This window comes from Pristis pectinata, chromosome 2 (genome assembly GCF_009764475.1).
Source record: "Pristis pectinata isolate sPriPec2 chromosome 2, sPriPec2.1.pri, whole genome shotgun sequence".
Taxonomy (NCBI): domain Eukaryota; kingdom Metazoa; phylum Chordata; class Chondrichthyes; order Rhinopristiformes; family Pristidae; genus Pristis; species Pristis pectinata.
The window spans coordinates 3659255-3681200 of NC_067406.1; the positions used below are offsets into that span (position 1 = coordinate 3659255).

Here is a 21946-nt window from a genome sequence, read left to right on the forward strand (position 1 = left end):
AGGAGACCCAGCCCTCTGATCCAACACCCCCGCCATCTTGATCCACTGCCCCCATTTCTCTCTTTTCACTGCATGCTCTTCCCCAAGTAGAGATGTTGCCCACTGAAGCCTCCCTCAGCCTGGTACACTCCTGCAGGAACCTGGGGCTGTGCGGACACTGAGGCAGGAGGCGCCCAGACCCCGATCTATCCCCGCCACCTGTTACTTGCATGGCAAGGTCCCAGATTACCATCTGTATCGTGGAGGGCTGAGGCTGTCACGTGACAGCAAAGCCCAGCACCTGGTCAAAAGCCACACCACTGTCAATCAAGGCCTGGTTCCAGCCCCACCCATGAGGGCACACCTGATGATTGGCTTCGGTAAACACCTTTGTACCTGGCCCTGCGTCATTAGCCTGTTCGAACTACCTGGTGCTCCATGTGTTGGTTCTATCTCTTTGTTGCCCCGGAGGAATCATGCAACAACGCTGGAGAGACCACCGGTAAGCTGTGCACCTCGACAGGTTTAGGAGCATCTTAAGTTAGGATTCCCAGGGGCATGGAACCATGCCTGCACTGAGTCAAGGGGTGGCGGGTATTGTATTGTTTTTCCTTGATTGTTTGTACCCAGTTCATTTTGTGTGTTTGTGTGTGTGTGTGTGTGTGTGTGTGTGTGTGTGTGTGTGTGTGTGTGTGTGTGTAATTTACCCCTGTTGCAATTTTCCCACGTGTGCTATCACCAGTGTGTGTGTGCGTGTCTTGCCCTCATTACCTTTTCCCGTGTTTGTCTTTATAAATAAATCATTTAAACCCAAGACTTGTGTTCAGAGTCCTTGTCTTTCGAGATCCTTCGAATCTGTTTCGCGATGTTTGATGCACCCGCTGTCCTGTGTCTGTTGCAGGAATCCGGCCTTGAACTGGTCCACCTCGCCCTCAAAGCAAAGAGTTCCGAGAGTGAAGTGGAGGCCAGAGTTCTGGAGCTGATTGACAACGTAATCAGTGACTGCAGGTAATCCACAGGGAACCGCACTACAGGATGCCAAGGGCAGACTGAGAGTAACAGGCCGAGAGTGTCGTACACTCAATACACTGTAGTGATTAATATCCAAGGTGATCTATACAGAGCATTGTGTGGGAGACTGCAGGGGAATATTTGGGTACTTTGTACGGGAGTTAAAACCAGGTGCAGCAAACCATCTGCTGGAGGAACTCAGCGGGTCGAGCAGCATCTGTGGTGGGGTGGGGGTGGTGGGAAGGAGTTGTCAATGTTTCAGGTCGAAACCCTGCATCATTCCAGCATCTGCAGTCTCTTGTATCTCCAGTTAGTCAAAGTCAAGTTTATTGTCATAGGCACAAGTCCATGTGTGCACAGGTGCAATGAAAAACTTACTTGCAGCAGCATCACAGGCACATAGCATCAGATAAGCAGCATTCACAAGAAAACCATAAATTAAGCATATATTTAACACAATTTTTACAAGAAAGAACATGATTAGAACAAAAACAAAGTCCATTTTAGTTCAAAGTTTTCATAGCGTTGTCATACTGAGGTAGCGATTAGGGTTGTGCAGGTTGGTTCAAGAACCGAATGGTTGAAGGGAAGTAACTATTCCTGAACCTGGTGGTGTGGGACTTCAGGCTTCTGTACCTCCTGCCCGATGGGAGCTGTGAGAAGATGGCATGGTCCGGATGGTGGGGATCTTTGATGATGGATGTTGCCTTCCTGAGGCAGCACCTCCTGTAGGTACTCCCGATGGTGGGGAGGGATGTATGTGTATTGGTTAGCATGACGCTATTACAGTGCCAGCGACCCGGGTTCAATTCCCACCACTGTCTGTAAGGAGTTTGTACGTTCTCCCCGTGTCTGCGTGGGTTTCCTCCGGGTGCTCCGGTTTCCTACCACATTCCAAAGACATACAGGTTAGAAGCTATGGGCACGCTATGTTGGCACCGGAAGAGTGGCGAAACTTGCGGGCTGCCCCCAGAACATTCTCAGTAACGCAAAAAGACGCATTTCATTGTGTGTTTCGATGTACATGTGACTAATAAATAAATATCTTATTTCTATATCTATGATGTATTGGGCTGAGTCCACTACTCTCTGCAGCTTCTTGCGTTCCTGCGCCTTTGAATTGCCGTCCCAGACCGTGATGCAACTGGTCAGGACACTTTCAACAGTACATCTGTAGATGTTTGTTAGAGCGTTCGGTGTCAAGCTGAACCTCCTTAACCTTCTAAAAAATGTAAAAATGCTGGTGTGCCTTCCTTGTGATTGCATCTATGTGCTGGGCCTAGGTCATTCAGTAGAGAGAGATGCTGAGGTAGTTTGTATAGAAATATGCAGGGTACTTTGTCGAGAGTACTATCTGGGGTACTTGGAGCACAAGAAAATAGGAGTAGGATACTTGGCTCCTCAAGCCTGCCCGCCCTTCAATGCGATCATGGCTGATCTGTCCCAACCCACTTCTGTACCCATAGCCTTCAGTTTGCTTTCAAAAATTTATCCACGTCCTCTATAAATGCCTCCAGTGATCTGGCCTCCAGAACCGTCCAGGATCGGGAATTCCAGTTACTTGGGGTACTTGATAAATAGGGAAATGTACAGTTGGAAGATGTGGGGTTCTTTAGAGAGAGCTTTGTCAGTGGTTTATTTTAAGTAATATCTGAAGTACTTTAATGGTCAGTAACAACGGGGAGAGGGGTAATATCTAGGGTGCATTGTAGAGGGAGTTATCTGGGGTACTTTATAGAGATTACCATCTGGGCCACTGTAGTAATTAAGGTAGGGAGATACAGACTACAGATTCTGGAATCTGGAGCAACAAACAATCTGCTGGAGGAGCCCTCACACACATGCTGTGTGACCTGCTGAGTTCCTCCAGCAGATTGTTTGTTACTGCAGTAATTAATATCTGAGGTATATTGAGGCAGGCACAGTAGCATGGTGGTTAGCATAATGCTTTACAGCGCCAGCGACCCGGGTTCAAATCCGGCCACTGTCTGTAAGGAGTTTGTACGTTCTCCCCGTGTCTGTGTGGGTTTCCTCCGGGTGCTCTGGTTTCCTCCCACATTCCAAAGACGTACGGGTTAGGAAGTTGTGGGCATGCTATGTTGGCGCCGGAAGCGTGGCGACACTTGGGGGCTGCCCCCCCAAAATCACTACGCAAAAGATGTATTTCACTGTGTGTGTTTCGATGTACATGTGACTAATAAAGATCTTATCTTAAAAGACTAATATCAGTAATTTGTAGTGAGTAACATTCAGGGTACATGTAATGAGTTGTATCTGGGGCACTGCATCGAGTAATATTCAGAGTACTTTGTAGGGAGTAGTATCAGGAATAGTTTGTAGAGAGTACCCTGGGTATTGGAAATCCCAGATATTGCTCTCCATAAAGTACTCCCAACAAACCCCTGTATAACACTCAAAGTACCCCTGATATTACTCACTTTGAAGTACCACAAATACTACACTCTTCAAGGAACCCCTCGTATTGTTCTCTATGAAGCACTCTGGATATGACCCTCTACAAATTTCTCACATACACTACAGAGAGTAACATTCAATGTATTCCACAGTGAGTAATTGTAACCAGAAAGGCTCAAAGTACCTTTTGAGAATCACTTGTCCAGTTTAACAAAAAGAGAGTGTAATGAAGAACATCCCGTGTGCTTATTAGAGCAGTGTCTTGCGTACTTTGTAGACAAAATAGCTGCAAATTGCAATAATTGAATGTCTTAAGAATAACACTCCGAGGGTACAGCAAGGGAGTCACACCCAACATCCTTTATACAGAGTAATTTACAGCATCTGATACTAAATGACAATAGTGACTTTACAGAAGATCCTAACTAAGATGGTAGAAATGTTTTGGAGGAACAGAGGGATCTTGGGGTCCACGCCCATAGATCCCTCAAAGTTGCAGGTCGATAGGGTTTTTAAGAGGGCATATGGTGTGTTGGCCTTCATTACTGAGTTCAAGAGCCACGAGGTGATGTTGCAGCTCTATAGAACTCTGGTTAGACCACACTTGGAATATTATGTTCAGTTCTGGTCGCCTCATTATAGGAAGGATGTGGAAGCTTCAGAGAGGGTGCAGAGGAGATTTATCAGGATGCTGCCTGGATTGGAGAGCATGTCTTATGAGGATAGGTTGAGCGAGCTGGGGCTTTTCTCTTTGGAAAGAAGGAGGATGAGAAGTGACTTCATAAGGAGACATCTTAATTAGTCACATGTACATCAAAACACACAGTGAAATACATAATTTTGCGTAGAGTGTTCTGGGGGGCAGCCCGCAAGTGTCGCCACGCTTCTGGCGCCAACATAGCACGTCCACAACTTCCTAACCCGTACGTCTTTTGGAATGTGGGTGCACAAGATGATCAGAGGCATAGATCGAGTGGACAGTCAGAGACTTTTTCCCAGGGCAAAAATGGCTAACATGTGAGAGCGTAGTTTTAAGTTGATTGGAGGAAGGTATAAGGGGGATGTCAGGGGTAAGTTTTTTTACACAGAGAGTGGTGGGTGCGTGGAACGCACTGCCAGCAGAGGTTGTGGGGGGAGATACATTAGGGACATTTAAGAGACTCTTAGATAGCCACATGAATGAGAGAGAAATGGAGGGCTGTGTGGGAGGGAAGGGTTAGATAGATCTTAGAGCAGGATAAAATGTCGGCACAACATTGTGGGTCGAAAGGCCTGTGCTGTGCTGTAATGTTCTGTTCTAAGATAGGAAAGTTAGGAATGAGGCAGCATGGTTCCAAACACAGCATCTATGGAAGGAAATAAACAGTCGATGTTTTGGGTCAAATCCCTTCATCAGGACTGGAAAGGAAGAGGGAAGAACATGGTAATGAAGTAATGCAGTGGTCAGTGTAACATGGTGGGATTGAGCGCCAGAGGGAGAGGGACCTGTTGCCGTCTCACTCTGCCCGAGATTGAGGAGTTAAGAGCAGAACCATAGAACACTACAGCACAGAAAACAGGCCATTCACCCCTTCTAGTCCGTGCCAAAACTTTGTTCCACTAGTCCCATTGACCTGCACCCAGTCCATAACCCTCCAGACCTCTCCCGTCCATGTATCTATCCAATTTATTCTTAAAACTCAAGAGTGAGCCGGCATTTACCACGTCAGATGGCAGCTCGTTCCACACTCCCACCACTCTCTGAGTGAAGAAGTTCCCCTAATGTTCCCCCTAAACCTTACCCCTTTCACCCTAAAGCCGTGTCCTCTCGTACTTATCTCTCCTAATTTAGGTGAAAAGAGCCTGCCCACATTTACTCTGTCTATACCCCTCGTAATTTTGTAAACCTCTATCAAATCTCCCCTCATTCTTCTACGCTGCAAGGAATGAAGTCCTAACCTGTTCAACCTTTCCCTGTAACTCAACTCCTGAAGACCTGGAAACATTCTAATAAATCTCCTCTGCACTCTTTCAATCTCACTGATATCCTTCCTGTAGTTAGGTGACCAGAACTGCACACAATACTCCAAATTTGGCCTCACCAATGTCTTATACAGCCTTACCAGTGAGATAGTCTCCAGGTAGCAGCAGTCTGAGTGTGAGCCGCACTGTAGCTGTGGGGTCCTGCCCTGTTTGACCTCTTCCCCCAGAGTTTCCACACTGCACCGGGTGCCAGGACTCAGCATTCTCTCTCCCCTCCTCCCGCAGCCAGCCTCTGCCCGTGGTCTCGGAGATCCCATCTGCCACCTGCCTTGACAGTCACATCCATCGCTTCCGCTCCACCAACCTGCTGCAGATCCGACAGGCAGCCGAGAACTTCAAGCATCAGGAGCAACTGGAGCTGCAGCCTGTTCTGGACCAGGCAGAGGACTGGCTGGAGCGACTCAAGTCCATGGCCGAGGAGGTGAGTGTCCTCAACTGTGCCCTCAACTCCCCAATGGAGACAACACTGTGGGAGGAGAGCACGAGGTTGCCTCACACTCCTGGGGTCAGACGCAGAGTGAAGCTCCCTCTACACCGTCCCATCACACACTCCCGGGGTTAGACACAGGGTGAAGCTCCCTCTACACCGTCCCATCACACACTCCCAGGGTCAGACACAGAGTAAAGCTCCCTCTACACTCTCCCATCACACACTCCTGGGGTCAGACACAGGGTGAAGCTCCCTCTACACCGTCCCATCACACACTCCCGGGGTTAGACACAGGGTGAAGCTCCCTCTACACCGTCCCATCACACACTCCCGGGGTTAGACACAGGGTGAAGCTCCCTCTGCACCGTCCCATCACACACTCCCAGGGTCAGACACAGAGTAAAGCTCCCTCTACACTCTCCCATCACACACTCCTGGGGTCAGACACAGAGTGAAGCTCCCTCTACACCGTCCCATCACACACTCCCAGGGTCAGACACAGAGTGAAGCTCCCTCTACACTGTCCCATTACACTCGCAAGTCAGGGACAGTATGTGCTGGATACAGAGTAGAGCTCCCTCATGTGCTGTGATGATGTTGGGTTTGTTTGCGAGTTACACCCTCTGGCCTTGAGCTTTACTGATCCCTGGACACACAGACAGGATGGGCATTGTCAGGGAACAGCATGCGGCGCCCTCTGCTCCCCTGGTGTACCAACAAGAGGAGCTGTCAGGAATCAGAGTAAACAGGTCCAAGCTACCACACACGGGAGATCACGTGTCACTCCCCTCACTCTGCCCCCACCCTTCTCACCTCTCCTGTCCCTTACCTGACCTCTCCATGATCGGTTTATGACCTGGTGTGTGGGGACTGACCTGTGTCTCTCTCGCAGCCCCAGAACAGCCTGCCTGACATTGTCATCTGGATGCTACAAGGAGACCGAAGGATAGCTTACCATCGGATCCCAGCCCACGAGGTCCTGTACTCCAGGAGAAGTTCGGTCTGCCATGGTAAACACTGTGGGGCCCTTCAGACCGTCTACCTCAAGGTGAGCAGCTGGTGGCCCTCTGTGTGGACCCTGAGCAGATTCAGTTCTCCATTCTCAATGGAACACTAACTGCCTCTAACCTGTCTGCCTCGCTGGGCCACTGCTGAGGGCAATCTCTGCATGGCCGCAGCCCTGTGAGTCTGGGATCACGGGGTGGGGGGTGGGGGTGGGGGTGGTGGTGGGTGGTGGGGGGGACACTGAAAGCAAAGTGACACAGCATAATCGAAGACCCCACCCACCTGGGACATTCTCTCTTCTCCCCTCTCCCAGCAGGCAGAAGATACAGAAGCCTGAGGGCACATATCACCAGGCTTAAGGACAGCTTCTATCCCACTGTGATAAGACTATTGAACAGTTCCCTTATACAATGAGATGGACTCTGACCTCATGATCTACCTTGTTGTGACCTTGCACCTTATTGCACTGCACTTTCTCTGTAGCTGTGACACTTTACTCTGTACTGTTACTGTTTTTACCTGTACTAACTCAATGCACTCTGTACTAACTCAATGTAACTGCACTGTGTAATGAATTGACCTGTACGATCGGTTTGTAAGACAAGTTTTTCACTGTACCTCGGTACAAGTGACAATAATAAACCAATATCGATACCGATACCGATACCAGACACTGGAAATCCCAACATCGAGAGAAAGGGATGTTGGACATGTTCAGCAGGTCGGGCAGCATCTGCAGAGAGAAAAACAGCAAGAGGTGGTGGAAAGGAAGAGGAGGAAGCAGGAGACAAAACGGGATCGGGTGGAAAGTCTCTGGTCAGTTGCGTGCGTCTGCAGATGCAGAGAAGTGGGAGATTGTGTGGGCTGCACAAGGCGTGCGCTGTTGGGAGGAAGGTCCATCGATGGACACCTCACCCAATGGCACTGAGAGCAAAGTGAGGCAGCATAATCGAAGACCTCACCCACTCGGGACCTTCTCTCTTCTCTTCCATTGGGTGAGGTGTCCAGCGGAAGTGCATCCAATGCCAGGCATGTCGTTTGGTATTGGTATTGGTTTATTATTGTCACTTGTACCGAGGTACAGTGAAAAACTTGTCTTGCATACCGATCGTACAGGTCAATTCATTACACAGTGATGTTACATTGGGTTAGCACAGAGTGCATTGATGTCGTACAGGTAAAAACAATACCAGTACAGAGTAAAGTGTCACAGCTACAGAGAAAGTGCAGTGCAATAAGGTGCAAGGTCACAACAAGGTAGATCGTGAGGTCAGAGTCCATCTCATTGTATAAGGGAACCATTCAATAGTCTTATCACAGTGGGATAGAAGCTGTCCTTAAGCCTGGTGATATGTGCCCTCAGGCTCCTGTATCTTCTGCCCTATGGAAGAGGAGAGGAGAGGATGACCTAGCTGGGTGGTGTCTTTGATTATGCCGGCTGCTTCACCAAGGCAGTGGGAGGTAAAGACAGAGTCCATGGAGGGGAGGCTGGTGTCCGTGACGCGCCGGGCTGTGTCCACAACTCTCTGCAGTTTCATGTGGTCCTGGGCAGAGCAGCTGCCATACCAAGCTGTGAGGCATCCTGCTTTGGGATGAGCATCCATTGGGATGCATGTTCATCAGAGGCATGTCCCTCGGGAAGAGTGTCAATTGGGAGTGCTTTGGATTGCAAGCTTCTTACTGCACTGAGCTACGGACTCACAGCCCTGCTTTGCTTCATTCCCAGCACCCGCGAGGTGGCTCGAAAATCGGCAAGATCCCGGCACAGGTACGAGTGAGGATCTGGTTTGGAATGGCCGCAGACAGCAAAGAGTTTAACCAGTTCACCGAGGGGAAGCTGTCCGTCTTCGCAGAGACCGTGAGTCCCACTGACCTGCCGGGGAAAATCAGGGGGCAAATGCAAAATATTGCAGATGCTGAAAACCTGAAATAATAAAAAAAATAGAATGTGCTGGAAGTCCTCAGCAGGTTAGGGAGTATCTGAAGAGAGAAAATCTCTCAGTATCTTGCATTCACTCTCCAAGATGCTGGTCAATAATGGTTCATTTAAATGCAATAATAAAGGAACATTATTTATAAAAGAACTTGCATCAGGCAAAGCAGCATTTCCTGTCGGGAGCTTCTTAAAGTGACACCAACCAGTATTACGCAGTAGATCCCAGGTCAAAATTGGGAGAAGTAACGATGTAGCAGGAGTTTGAGCAATTTCAGATAATAATTAATTGTAATAAATGCAACAAAACAATAAATACAGCGACCAGTGCAAAAACAACGGTGCAAAGGTTTAGAGCAATCCGAAGCAGTGTGAAAAGAAATGCTAAAGTGACAATAACAGAAGAGGTAGAGTTAAGGGTTCGAGAACACCTCGGGGAAGGGATGTGAGAGAGGTGATCGGTTCTGAAGTCTGATAGCAGTGGAGAAGAAGCTGTTAAGTCTGCAGATGTCCTGTCCTTGAGTAACGAGCTGTTCATCTGCCTTGGTGTGTGTGTCCATCATTGAGCTCCTACTGTGAGCTGGCCCGCCCTTGGTGCTGGCGAAGGTCACTGGGTCTTGGATGTTTGGGCTTGTTTCCCCATTGATCAGACGCAGGCTAATGGAAGTGCGTTTCTTGCACAGTATGAAAATCAAACCAAGCTGGCCCTGGTGGGGAACTGGGGCACGACAGGCCTCACCTACCCCAAGTACACCGACGTCACCGGCAAGATCAAGCTGCCCAAGGAATCCTTTCGACCTTCGCCGGGCTGGGCTTGGGCCGGAGACTGGTTCATCAGTCCTGAGAAAACGTGAGTATCCCATATCCTGGAGTCCAGACATGGGGAATGGTCATAGAGCAATACAGCACAAAAACAGGCCCTTCGGCCCAACGCCCATGCTGACCAGGATGCCCATCTGAGCTAGTACCATGTTTCCCCCATTTGGCCCACTTCCCTCTAAACCTTTTCTGTCCATGTTCCTTTTTTTTAAAAATATTATTGTACCTGCCTCAGCCACTTCCTCAGGCGACTTGCTCCCTCTACAGACCACCCTCTACGGACCACCCTCAGGTGAAAAATTGCCCCTCAGGTTCCTATTAAATCTCTCCCCTCTCACTTTAAACCTCTAGTTGATTGCCCAACCCTGGGGAAAAGACTGTGCACATTCACCCTATCTATGCCCCTCATGATTTTATACACCTCTACAAGAACACCCCTCATCCTCCTACCCTCCAATGAATAAAGTCGCAGCCTGTTCAGCTCTCCGTACCTCAGTCCCTCGAGTCCTGGCAACATCCTCAAATCTTTTCTGCACTCTTTCTAGCTTAATGTCATCTTTCCTACAACAGGGTGACCAAAACAGAACACAAGATTCTAAATATGGCCTCACCAACTGAATCAGATTCAGAATCAGGTTTATTATCACTGACGTATGTCGTGAAATCTGTTGTTTTGTGGCAGCAGTACAGTGCAAGGTGTAAAAATTACTGTAAGTCATAAAATTAAATAATGCAAAATAGGAATAAGTAGGTAGTTTTCATGGACCATTCAGAAATCTGATGGCGGAGGGGAAGAAGCTGCTCCTGAATCGTTGAGTGTGGGTCTTCAGGCTCCTGTACCTCCTCCCCGATGGTAGTAACGAGAAAAGGACATGTCCCGCGTGGTGAGGATCCTTAATGATGGATGTCACCTTCTTGAGGTACTGCAGCATAAAATCCCAACCTCTGTACTCAAATGCCCTGACTGATGAAGGCCAGTATGCTAAATGTCTTCTTCACCACCCTGTCTACCTGTGATGCCACTTTCAGGGAACCATGTACTTGTACTCCAAGGTCCCTCTGTTCTACAACACTCGCCAGGGCCCTAGCACTCACTGTGGAAGTCCTACCCTCATTTGTCTTCCCAAAATGCAGCACCTCGCACTTATCTGAAGGCACAGATGTAACACATTTACTTTAGGTACAGAAGCACAATGGATCAAGTCCTGGATCCCATGAACACTACCTCATTAGAACATAGAACACAGAAAACCTACAGCACAATTCAGGCCCTTTGGCCCACAAAGCTGTGCCGAACATGTCCCTACCTTAGAAATTACTAGGCTTACCCATAGACCTCTATTTTACTCAGCTCCATGTACCTATCTAACAGTCTCTTAAAAGACCCTATCGTATTCACCTCCTCCATCGTTGCCGGCAGCCCATTCCACACACTCACCACTCTCTGAGTAAAGAACTTACCCCTGACATCTCCTCTGTACCTACTCCCCAGTCCTCTTGTGGCAACCATTTCAGCCCTGGGAAAAAGCCTCTGACTATCCACACGATCAATGCCTCATCATCTTATACACCTCTATCAGGTCACCTCTCATCCTCCGTCGCTCCAAGGAGAAAAGGCTGAGTTCACCTAACCTGTTCTCATAAGGCATGCTCGCCAATCCAGGCAGCATCCTTGTAAATCTCCTCTGCACTCTTTCTATGGCTTCCACATCCTTCCTGTAGTGAGGTGACCAGAACTGAGCACAGTACTCCGAGTGGGGTCTGACCAGGGTCCTATATAGCTGCAACATTGTTCCTTTTTTTTGCATTATTTTGTAATTTTATATTTTTTTGTCTTTGCACTGTACTGCTGCCGCAAAACAAGTTTCACGTCATGTAAGTCAGTGATAATAAACCTTATTGTGATTCTGGACTAATGATCCAAGGATATGTGTTTATATCCCACCAGTTGTGGCTGGGGAACATAACTAATAAGTCTGGACTTAAAAGGAGATCAGTATCAGTAAAGGTGGTTGAGACGATGCTAGGTTGTTGTAAAACCCATGTTGTCCCTTGAGGAAGGGCATGTGCCAACCAGGTGACTGCAGACCCACCGGTGGGGGGGGGGGGGAGCGGCTGGTATTAAATGGCCCAGTGGGACGTGCCTTCAAGGACCGTGAGGATGGGGAGTAAACGTTAGCCTGGCCAACCATGCCCACTCCCTGTGGATGGGTCAAAGTCCATGGACCAAGCCTGGGCAAGTCCTGGATCATTGAGGCTACTCGCAGGGAACCCCTTCCAGGGAAATGGTATCCAGCTGGTCTCCGGAGAATGGGAACATGTGGCGTTGGCTGAATGCACAGCTGGCACCAGCTTGGCATTAGAACCTGCTGTCAGACTGTACTGGGAGTCAGGCCCATGAACAACTGCCGGGCTGGTGATAGTTCTGTGTGTGTGCCTGTGTGTGTGTCCGAGAGCGACTCTGTGTAAATGTGTGTGTATGTGAGTGTGACTATGTAAACGTGGGTGTGAATCTGTAAGTGTGTGTGACTGTGTGTGTGTATGTAGGTGTGAATCTGTGTGTGTGTATGTGGGTGTGACTCTAAGTGTGTGTGCGCGGTTGGTCTCCTGTTTCTAACCCACAGGTGATGCTCTCCTTCACAGTTTGTTGTACGATGTCGATGCTGGTCACATGACCTTTGTCGAGGAGGTGTTCGAGAATCAGATGCGGTTGCCAGGGGGACAGTGGATTCAGATGACCGACACCTACACTGATGTAGTAAGTCACGGTATCCATTCCGATGACCTAGTCACTGGCCGTTCATTGCCTGTCCCTCAGAGCCCTGAGAACCCAGTGGTGAGACTCGCCTTGTGTTAACAATCAGCCCATAATCCTTGAAGCCCCTTTGAAAATCTCTCCAATTTATCCCCCTCTTGCCCCATAAAAACGTCTCCATTTAGAATCCGATTCCCTTCGGAAAGTTGTGGTTGAATCTGGTCCCACCATCCTTGCAGGCAGTCCATCCTGGGTCATGATGATTGGCTCAGGGACATGGTCTAGCTTCACTTCTTGGCCACTGGACACAGTTTCCCCATCCAGACCCCTCACAATCTGACCCTTGTGCTGACTGACCCCAGTTTCTTCAGACTATCTGGTGTGCTCCAGCCTCCTTCACTGTAGGCAGTCAGTGTTATATGGCCAGTCCCCGCACACCCCATTGCTTGGCACCCTGCCTCAACCAAGCTAGAGTCATGGAGTGACACAGCACAGAAACAGGCTCTTCGGCCCAACTGGTCCATGCTGACCAACATGCCCATCTAAACTAGTCCCATTTTTTTTAGATTTTAGATTAAGATCTTTATTAGTCACATGGACATCAAAACACACAGTGAAATGCATCTTTTACGTAGAGTGTCCTGGGGGCAGCCCACAAGTGTTGCCACACTTCCGGCACCAACATAGCATGCCCACAACTTCCTAACCCGTACATCTTTGGAATGTGGGAGGAAACCGGAGCACCCGGAGGAAACCCACGCAGACACGGGGAGAATGTACAAACTCCTTACAGAGAGCCTCAGGAATTGAACCTGGGTCACTGGCGCTGTAATAGCGTTACACTAACCGCTACAGTACCGTGCCTGCTCTTTCCAGCTTTTGGCCCATATCCCTCTAAACCTTTCCTATCCATGCACCTGTCCAAATGTCTTTTAAATGTTGTTAATGTACCTGCCTCACCCACTTCCTCTGGCAGCTCGTTTCACCCTCTGCGTGAAAACCACACCCCTCAGGTTCCTATTCCTCGCCTCAAATGTATGCCCTCTAGTTTTTGATTATGTGCTTTCACCCTATCTATGCCCCTCATGATTTTATGCACCTCTATAAGATTGTAGCAGTTAGCGTAACACTATTACAGCGCCAGCGACCCAGGTTCAATTCCGGCCGCTGTCTTTAAGGAGATTGTACGTTCTCCCCGTGTCTGCGTGGGTTTCCTCCGGGTGCTCCGGTCTCCTCCCACATTCCAAAGACGTACGGGTTAGGAAGTTGTGGGCGGGCTATGTTGGCGCCGGAAGCGTGGCGACACTTGCGGGCTGCCCCCAGAACACTCTACGCAAAAGACGCATTTCACTGTGTGTTTCGATGTACATGTGACTAGTAAAGCTGTCTTATCTTTTCTTATCTTATCTCATTCTCCTACACTGCAGTGAATAAAGTCCCTGCCTGCTCAACCTCTCTCTATAACTCGGTCCTTCAAATCCTGGCAACATCCTCGTAGCCAGATGAATGGCATCTTTCCTATAGCAGGGCAACCGAAACTGAACACAATATTCTAAATGTAGCCTCACCAATGTCTTCTACAACTGAGGCTCATTGAGCACCCAAGCATAGGCAGGCTTCACCACCCCACAGCTCTGATACCTGAATGGTCAAACCTTCAGACCTCCAGCCAATCATTTGGTGTTGGGCCAACGGTGGGGGAGTGCAGGAAAAGATATATCAAGGAAAAGAAAATTCTGCAAAATTCTCCAAGTCCCTGAGGTGTCTGAATCAACTGCTTTTCATCCTGCCTTTCAGGCTCGGTAGAAATTTGTACATGATCACCTGAGCTGTGTGGAGATGGACGGATTCCTCCCACATGACCCCCTCCAGGAGCTTGGGAACTGGCATTGTTGGAGCATTACTTTGAAGAGATCCTTGGAATGGAGGGTCATAGAACATGGAACGTAGAACAGTGGAGCACAGGAACAGACCCTTCGGCCCACAATGTTTTGCCAGATTAAGCTAATGACACCTAACTAAACTAATCCCTTCTCCCTACACAATGTACGTACCCATCCATTTCCTGCACATCCATGTGCCTGTCTAAGAGCCTCTCAAACCCTTCTATCATACCTGCCTTCACCCCTGACAGCGCATTCCAGGCACCAACCACTCTGTTTAAAAGCTAGCCCCTCACATCTCCTTTGAACTTGCCTCCCTCTCAACTTGTATGCCCTTTAGAATTAGACATTTCAATCCTGAGAAAAAGATACCAGCTGTCTACTCTATCTGTGCCTCTCATAATTTTATAAACTTCTGTCAAATCTCCCCTCAGCCGCCACTGCTCTAGAGAAAACAACCCCAGTTTGTCCTCATAGAATCCTGGACTCTTTGGAGTTGCTTGGGTCAGAGGTTTGGTATCAGAGCAAGCGAGGTGGTAATGGAAATCCTTCCTGTTACAGAATGGAGAGAAAGTTCTTCCGAAGGACGACATTGAGTGCCCAGGGGGCTGGAAGTGGGAGGACACGGAGTGGTCCACTGACCTCAACAGAGCTGTTGATGAACAAGGTACATGGGGGTTGAGCTGGGGGGAGGTGCAGGGCGTGGGGAAGCATTCCTTCATTTGACACCTTCCTCGGTTTGGAATGGAGATTCATTCTCCATCTCCTCTTCATTCTCCCTCCCAGCACCTCGCATCCTCCCTCTTCCCATCATTCCCAATGCCAGCATTTATAGCTCCTCCTTTATTGTCCCTGATCGAAGGCAGTTATGGAGGGTACAGCACAGGAACAAGCCCACGATGTTGTGGCAAGTTAAGCAAATGATGCAGTAATCGTATTCATAAACCATTCCTCTGACTAGCTGCCCCCAGTGGTTGGTGTGGGTGGGAGGAGAGAGTGGGGAGTTGTGCGGGGTGAAGGTCCAAGTCTGGGTGTGTGAATGGGCTTAAGTTCTCACCTGAGAGTTGTTGCTAACTTGCCTTTAATGCTCATTTTGGACCATTAACATAATGTGGCACCTTGGAAGATCAATTGTAGGGGGAAAGTATACAGTTACTATCAGGACCTTTAACAGCACTGACGTACGGAGGGATTTCGGGGTCCGAGTCCACAGCTCCCTGCAAGTGGCCGCACAAGTAGATAGGGTAGTAAAGAATGAATGTGGGTGCTTGCCTTCATTGGTTGGGACATTGAGAATAAGAGTAAGAAAGTCACTTTGCAGCTGTATAAAACTTTGGTGAGGCCACATTTGCAGTATTGTGTGTAGATCTGGTCACCTCATTACAAGAAGGATGTGAAGACTTTGGAGAGGGTGCAGAAGTTCACCAGCATGCTGCCTGGATTAGAGGGCATGTGTATAAGGAGAGTTTGGACAAACTTGGGTTGTTTTCTCTGGAGCATTGGAGGCTGAGGGGAGACCTGATAGAAGTTTATAAAATTCTGAGAGGCACAGATAGGGTGGACAGTCAGAATCTTTTCCCAGGGTCAAAATGTCAAGTATTGGAGGACATGCATTTAAAGTGAGAAGGGGAAAGTTTAAAGGAGGTGTGCAGGGCAGGTTTTTTACACAGAGAGCGGTGGGTGCCTGGAATGCGCTGCCAGGGGTGGTGGTGGAGGCAGATACGATAGGGGGGGTTTAAGAGGCTGTTAGATAGACTAGTGAATAGGCAGGGAATGGAGGGATGTGCACCATGTACACATGCACGTCCATGTGTGTACAGGTGAAATGAAAAACTTACTTGCAGCAGCATCACAGGCACACAGCATCAGAGACACAACATTCTCAAGAAAAACGTAAGTTATACAATTATAGAAGAAAAAACACAATTAGAAACTATTTGAGTGCAAAGTGGTCATAGTGTTGCGATACTGAGGCAGTGATTAGGGTTGTGCCGGTTGGTTCAAGAACCGACTGGTTGAAGGGAAGTAGCTGTTCCTGAACCTGGTGGTGTGGGACTTCAGGCTTCTGTACCTCCTGCCCGATGGGAGCTGTGAGAAGAGGGCACGGCCCGGATGGTGGGGATCTTTGATGACGGATGTTGCCTGTTTCTGTGCTGTACTGTTCTAAGTTAAAAGTGAACAACCGCAGGTAAACTGAAATAAAAACAGAAGCTGCTGGAAACACTCGGCAGGTCAGGCAGCGTCTGTGGAGGGGGATAGATGGGAGTGAGGCTCGATATGTGGGGGTTGTGTGCTGCGTGTTGCCCGGTGTCGGGGAAAGGTGTGGTATGGGTGAGACCATTCCTGTCACCTCCTCCCCCGTGCAGGCTGGGAGTACGGATTCACCATCCCCCCGGACCGGAAGCCCAAGACCTGGTCGCCAGCCGAGAAGATGTACCACACCAACAGGAGGCGCCGATGGGTGCGGATGCGGCGGAGGGACTTCAAACAGATGGACGCGCTTCGCAAGGTGAGTGTGTGACGCGGTGCGAGGGACGGAGCAGGCCTGAAGAGTGGCGAGATAAGGGGGTTGGAGCCTTGTAGACTCTTCTGTCCAGCTCGTCCATGCTGTTGGATTTGACTGTTTTAAGTAGTAGTTTTTTTTTAACATGTATAGTGTTTAACACACCTCAAGTGGTTGCACAAGGTATAACCACTTTTTAGCTTATTACATAGAATATTACAGCATAGTACAGGCCCTTCGGCCCACAATGTTGTGCCGACATTTTATCCTGCTCTAAGATCTATCTAACCCTTCCCTTCAACATAGCCCTCCATTTCTCTATATGTGTCTATTTCAGAGTCTCTTAGACGTCCCCAATGTATCTGCCCCCACCACCTCTGCCGGCAGTGCGTTCCACACACCCACCACTCTCTGTGTAAAAAAAACTTACCCCTGACATCCCCCTTATACCTTCCTTCAATTGGTTCGTCCATCAGGTGAATACATGTTTTCTCATTGGTTGGTTTTGCCACAGGTAGTGAATAAGTTTTCTGATTGGACTATTGTTAGCTAAGGAGTACCTCTAATCTCGGGTATAAAAGGTGTCGTTTTTTGTTAATCTCTCTCTTGCTTATCTTGTTCTCGCTCTCTTCCCCCTGGCCCTGGCTCATTTTAGTTCCTTTGTCTTGGCTCATCTCCTAGTAGAAAAGGAGACTGTTTCTTTGTTTTAAACTTTTCCAATAAAACTCTGGGGAGCACCAAGTTGTTTTCAGCTCATCCTTGGACTCCTGAAAGATCCTGCAGATTCGAAAGTAACTGGATCCGACAGTATCGACCAAATCGCCCACCTGAGCTAGCCCCATTTGCCCGCATTTGGCCCAAGACCTTCTAAACCTGTCCTCTCCATGTATCTGTCCAAGTGTCTTTTAAATGTTGTATTTGTACCCACCTCTACTGCTTCCTCTGGCAGCTCATTCCATATATTCTCTGTGTGTAAAACTTTCCCCCCGGTCCCCTTTAAATCTTTCCCCGCTCACCTCAAACCTCTGCCCTCTAGTTTTTGACTCCTCTACCCTGGAAAAAAGACTGGAACCATCCACCTTACCTGTGCCCCTCATGATTTTATAAACCTCTATAAGGTCACCCCTCAGCCTCCTTCACTCCGGGGAAAACAGGCCCAGCCTGTCCAACCTCTCCTTATAACTCTAGCCCTCCAGTCCCAGTAACATCCTGGTGAATCTTTTCTGCGCCCTCTCCTGCTGAATGACACACTTCCTCTAGCTTGGCGACCGGAACTGCACGCAACACTCCAAGATGGGGGGGGAGTGAGCTGTGTCCAGGGTCTTTCTGTTATGAGAAGGACCTGATGTCCCACATCCAGGGAGGATCAGTCTCTGAAGCTTTTCCAAAGGCTGCAAGTCATTTATTTCCTACTCCGGGAGTGCTGTGGCGTCCATGGTGTGTCTTTCTGCGCTGGCAACAGGCATCTTTGCTGTCGGGAAGATATAAAACGTCGCAGGGCAAATACATCAAGGAAAGCTGGCGAGATCTCCCTGCTATTGGTTTATTATTGTCACATGTACCGAGGTACAGTGAAAAACTTGTCTTGCATACCGATCGTACAGGTCAATTCATTACACAGTGCATTGCAGTAGTACAGGGGAAAACAATAACAGAGTACAGTGTCACAGCTACAGGGAAGTGCAGTGCAGGTAGACAATAAGGTGCAAGGTCATAACAAGGTAGATTGTGAGGTCAAGGGTCTATCTCATCATATAAGGGAACCATTCAATGGTCTTATCACCATGGGATAGAAGCTGTCCTTGAGCCTGGTGGTATGTGCCCTCAGGCTCCTGTATCTTCTGCCTGAGGGGAGAAGAGAGAATGACCTGGGTGGGTGGGGTCTTTGATTATACTGGCTGCTTCATCAAGGCAGCGAGAGGTGTATACAGAGTCCAAGGAGGGGAGGCTGGTTTCCCTGACGGACTGGGCTGTGTCCACAACTCTCTGCCATTTCTTACGGTCCCAGGCAGAGCAGTTGCCGTACCAAGCTGTGATGCATCCAGATAGGATGCTTTGTATGGTGCATTGATAAAAGTTGGTGAGTGTCAAAGGGGACATGCCAAATTTCTTTAGCCTCCTGAGGAAGTAGAGGCGCTGGTGAGCTTTCTTGGCCATGGTGTCTACGTGATTTGACCAGGACAGGCTATTGGTGATGTTCACTCCTAGGAAATTGAAGCTCTCAACCCTCCTGACCTCAGCACCATTGATGTAGACAGGTGCATGTACACTGCCCCTTTTCATGAAATCAATGACCAGCTCTCTTTTGCTGACATTTATTTACTTTCATAAAAATTTAGTGAGAGTGAATTTTATTGCATATCTGAAATTTTTGGGTAGTGATCTGTGAATTTTGTAAGGGCGTATTTCCATAACCCGAACAGCTGTGATGTGGGGTTCGCCTGGACTGTAGATGGGTTGATGGACTCTGCAACTCAATATCAGTAAAATCAGAATACACGGCCACTATTGCATTGCTGTTTGTGGGAGCTTGCTGTGCACAAATTGTCTGCGCCATTTGGTAAAAAAAATAATTTGAGACTGTTCGCTCTGGGGCACCCTGAATTTGCGAAATTTTCCCTTTTCCTGTGGTGAATTTGCACCGGGTATTATGTAACTCCACTGTGAACCACTGGGGGTCAGTGTCGGCCAATGAACCCAACAAATGCCTCAGTCAACCAAGCCAAGTATTGTTGGAAAACTCCACAGTTAATGGGAGAAACTGGAATGCCTGCGAGGTTGATTTAATGATAGCTTCGGAAACAGAGTGATTTAAAAAACAGTTTGGGAGGACTTGGTCAATTTCCATGTGCTAAAGTCAACGCAAGTTGAGATCCCATAGAGTTTGTAGAACTTGGAACAGTACAGCACAGAAGCAGGCCCTTTGGCCCATAATGTCTGTGCTGACCATGATTTCAATCCAAATTAATCCCATTTGCCTGCACACAAGCTATATCCCTCCAATCCCTACCTGTTCCATGTACCTGTCTAAATGTAGATGTTACTATTGTACCTGCCTCCAGCACCTCCCCCGGCAGCCCGTTCCAGGCACCCATCGCTCTCTGTGGAGGGAGAAAACTTTCCTCATACATTTACTTTAAACTTTCCCCCTCTCCCCTTAAGTGCATGTCCTCTAGTATTTGACAGTTCTACCCTGGGAAGAAGATTCTGACTTGACTAACCTATCTGTGCCTCTCATGATTTTATAAACTTCTATCAGCCTCCGCTGCTCCAGAGAAGACAACCCAAGTTTATCCAACCTCTCCTTGTATCTCATACCCTCTAATCCAGGCAGCATCCCGGTGAACCTTTCCTGCACCCTTTCCGAAGCCTCCAAATCATCTGCTGGCCCTGTAGCACCGGGTGTGCAGTTATTTGGAGAGAGGTTGGGACAGGAGACTGAGGGGTGATCTTAAAGAGGTGTATAAAATTATGAAGGGCATCGTTAGAGTGAATGCACACAGTCCTTTACCCAGGGTTGAGGAATCAAGAACTAGAGGGCACAGGTTTAAGGTAAGAGGGGAGAGATTTAATAGGAATCTGCGGGGAAACTTCTTCACCCAGAAGGTGGTCAGTATATGGAATGAGCCTCCAGAGGAAGTGGTTGAGGAGGGTACATTTTAAATGGTACTCGGACAGGTACATGGATAGGAAAGGTTTAAACATTCTCTCTTCTCTCCTCTTCCATCGGGTAGAAGATACAGGAGCCTGAGGGCACGTACCACCAGGCTTAAGGGCAGCTTCTACCCCACTGTGATAAGACTATTGAACAGTTCCCTTGTACAATGAGATGGACTCTGACCTCACAATCTACCTTGTTATGACCTTGCACCTTATTGCACTGCACTTTCTCTGTAGCTGTGACACTTTACCCTGTGCTATTATTGTTTTTACCTGTACTACATCACTGCACTCTGTACTAACTCAATGTAACTGCACTGAGTAATGAATTGATCTGTACGATCGGTATGCAAGACAAGCTTTTCACTGTACCTCGGTACAAGTCACAATATTAAACCAATACCAGTAACAAAGGGATATGGGCCAAACGCGGGCAAACGGGACTAGCTTAGATGGGAATCTTGGTCGGCATGGACCAGTTGGGCCGAAGGGCCTGTCTCTGTGCTGTATCATTCAATGACTCCAATTGTTTTTTTTCTCTTTTGAGATATTTTGCATCACTGATCCCTCACTCTCTGATGGTAGTGATGGGGGACACCAGTGGAGTGGTTAGGTTACATGATCAGCAGCTGGAGACTCCCGGAGACAGCAGTTCAAATCCCACCAGTGCAACTGGAGAAGTTAAATCCAGCTCACTGACTGAATTTGGAATTCAGCCAGTCACAAGGACAGTGATATCACTGGATTGTAGAAAAACCCGTCTGAGATCCTTCAGGAAAGGGAATCTACAATCTGGCCGATATGTGACTCCAGTCCCAACAACGTGACTTTTAAATATCTCCTCACCTTGGGGCAATCAGGGATGGATGAGGAATTCACCCCCCTCTGCGAGAAGTTCCTACACACCTCAGTGTTAACTGACTGCCCCTTCAGTCTTGTAACTGTCCCCCCCGCAAGATTCTTCCACTCGAAGGGCCTGTTCCGCACTGTTCTTGTGGAGACACCTCGACATCTCTCAGGGTCTTGTCTGTCTCAATGAGATCACCCCTCATTCGTTCTTATTAACTCCAAAGAATATAGATCTAAGCCAACACCCTGTACACTTGTATTTCCCTATTTCTAACCTCCAACCCTGTGGCAATTAATGCGACTTCCTAACCACCTGGATGTACCTGCCTGCTATTACTTAATGATTCATGCCCAGGTGTATGTGGATCCCTCTCTACTAGGCTCATCTGCAAGCTTTCTCTGTTACACAGAACAGTACAGCACAGGAACAGGCCCTTCAGCCCACCATGTCTGTGCTGGCAATAATGCCAATTTAAAATAATCCCGTCTACATGATCCATATCCCTCCGTTTACTGCGTATTCATGTGCCTGTCTAAAAGCCTCTGAGAAGCCACTATCGTATCTGCTTCCACTACCACACCTGGCAGCCCGTTCCAGGTACCCACCACTCTTTAAAACTTTATTTTTACAGCACGGTAACAGGCCCTTCTGGCCCAACGAGCCCGCGCCACCCAATTGCAC

At 48.4% G+C, this 21946-nt stretch overlaps 1 protein-coding gene across 6 annotated transcripts in view; it reads left to right on the top strand.

The window, feature by feature from the left end:
• Window positions 1–21946, top strand: part of dysf (dysferlin, limb girdle muscular dystrophy 2B (autosomal recessive)) — a 280694-nt gene that overhangs the window by 129017 nt on the left and 129731 nt on the right. For all 6 annotated transcript variants that reach the window (XM_052038414.1, XM_052038407.1, XM_052038430.1 and 3 more), the window contains 8 exons: window positions 881–987; window positions 5653–5848; window positions 6750–6905; window positions 8589–8720; window positions 9479–9645; window positions 12258–12372; window positions 14814–14919; window positions 16619–16761. In XM_052038414.1, the coding sequence (XP_051894374.1) occupies window positions 881–987; window positions 5653–5848; window positions 6750–6905; window positions 8589–8720; window positions 9479–9645; window positions 12258–12372; window positions 14814–14919; window positions 16619–16761 (1122 nt within the window). The remainder of the gene's footprint in view (window positions 1–880; window positions 988–5652; window positions 5849–6749; window positions 6906–8588; window positions 8721–9478; window positions 9646–12257; window positions 12373–14813; window positions 14920–16618; window positions 16762–21946) is intronic.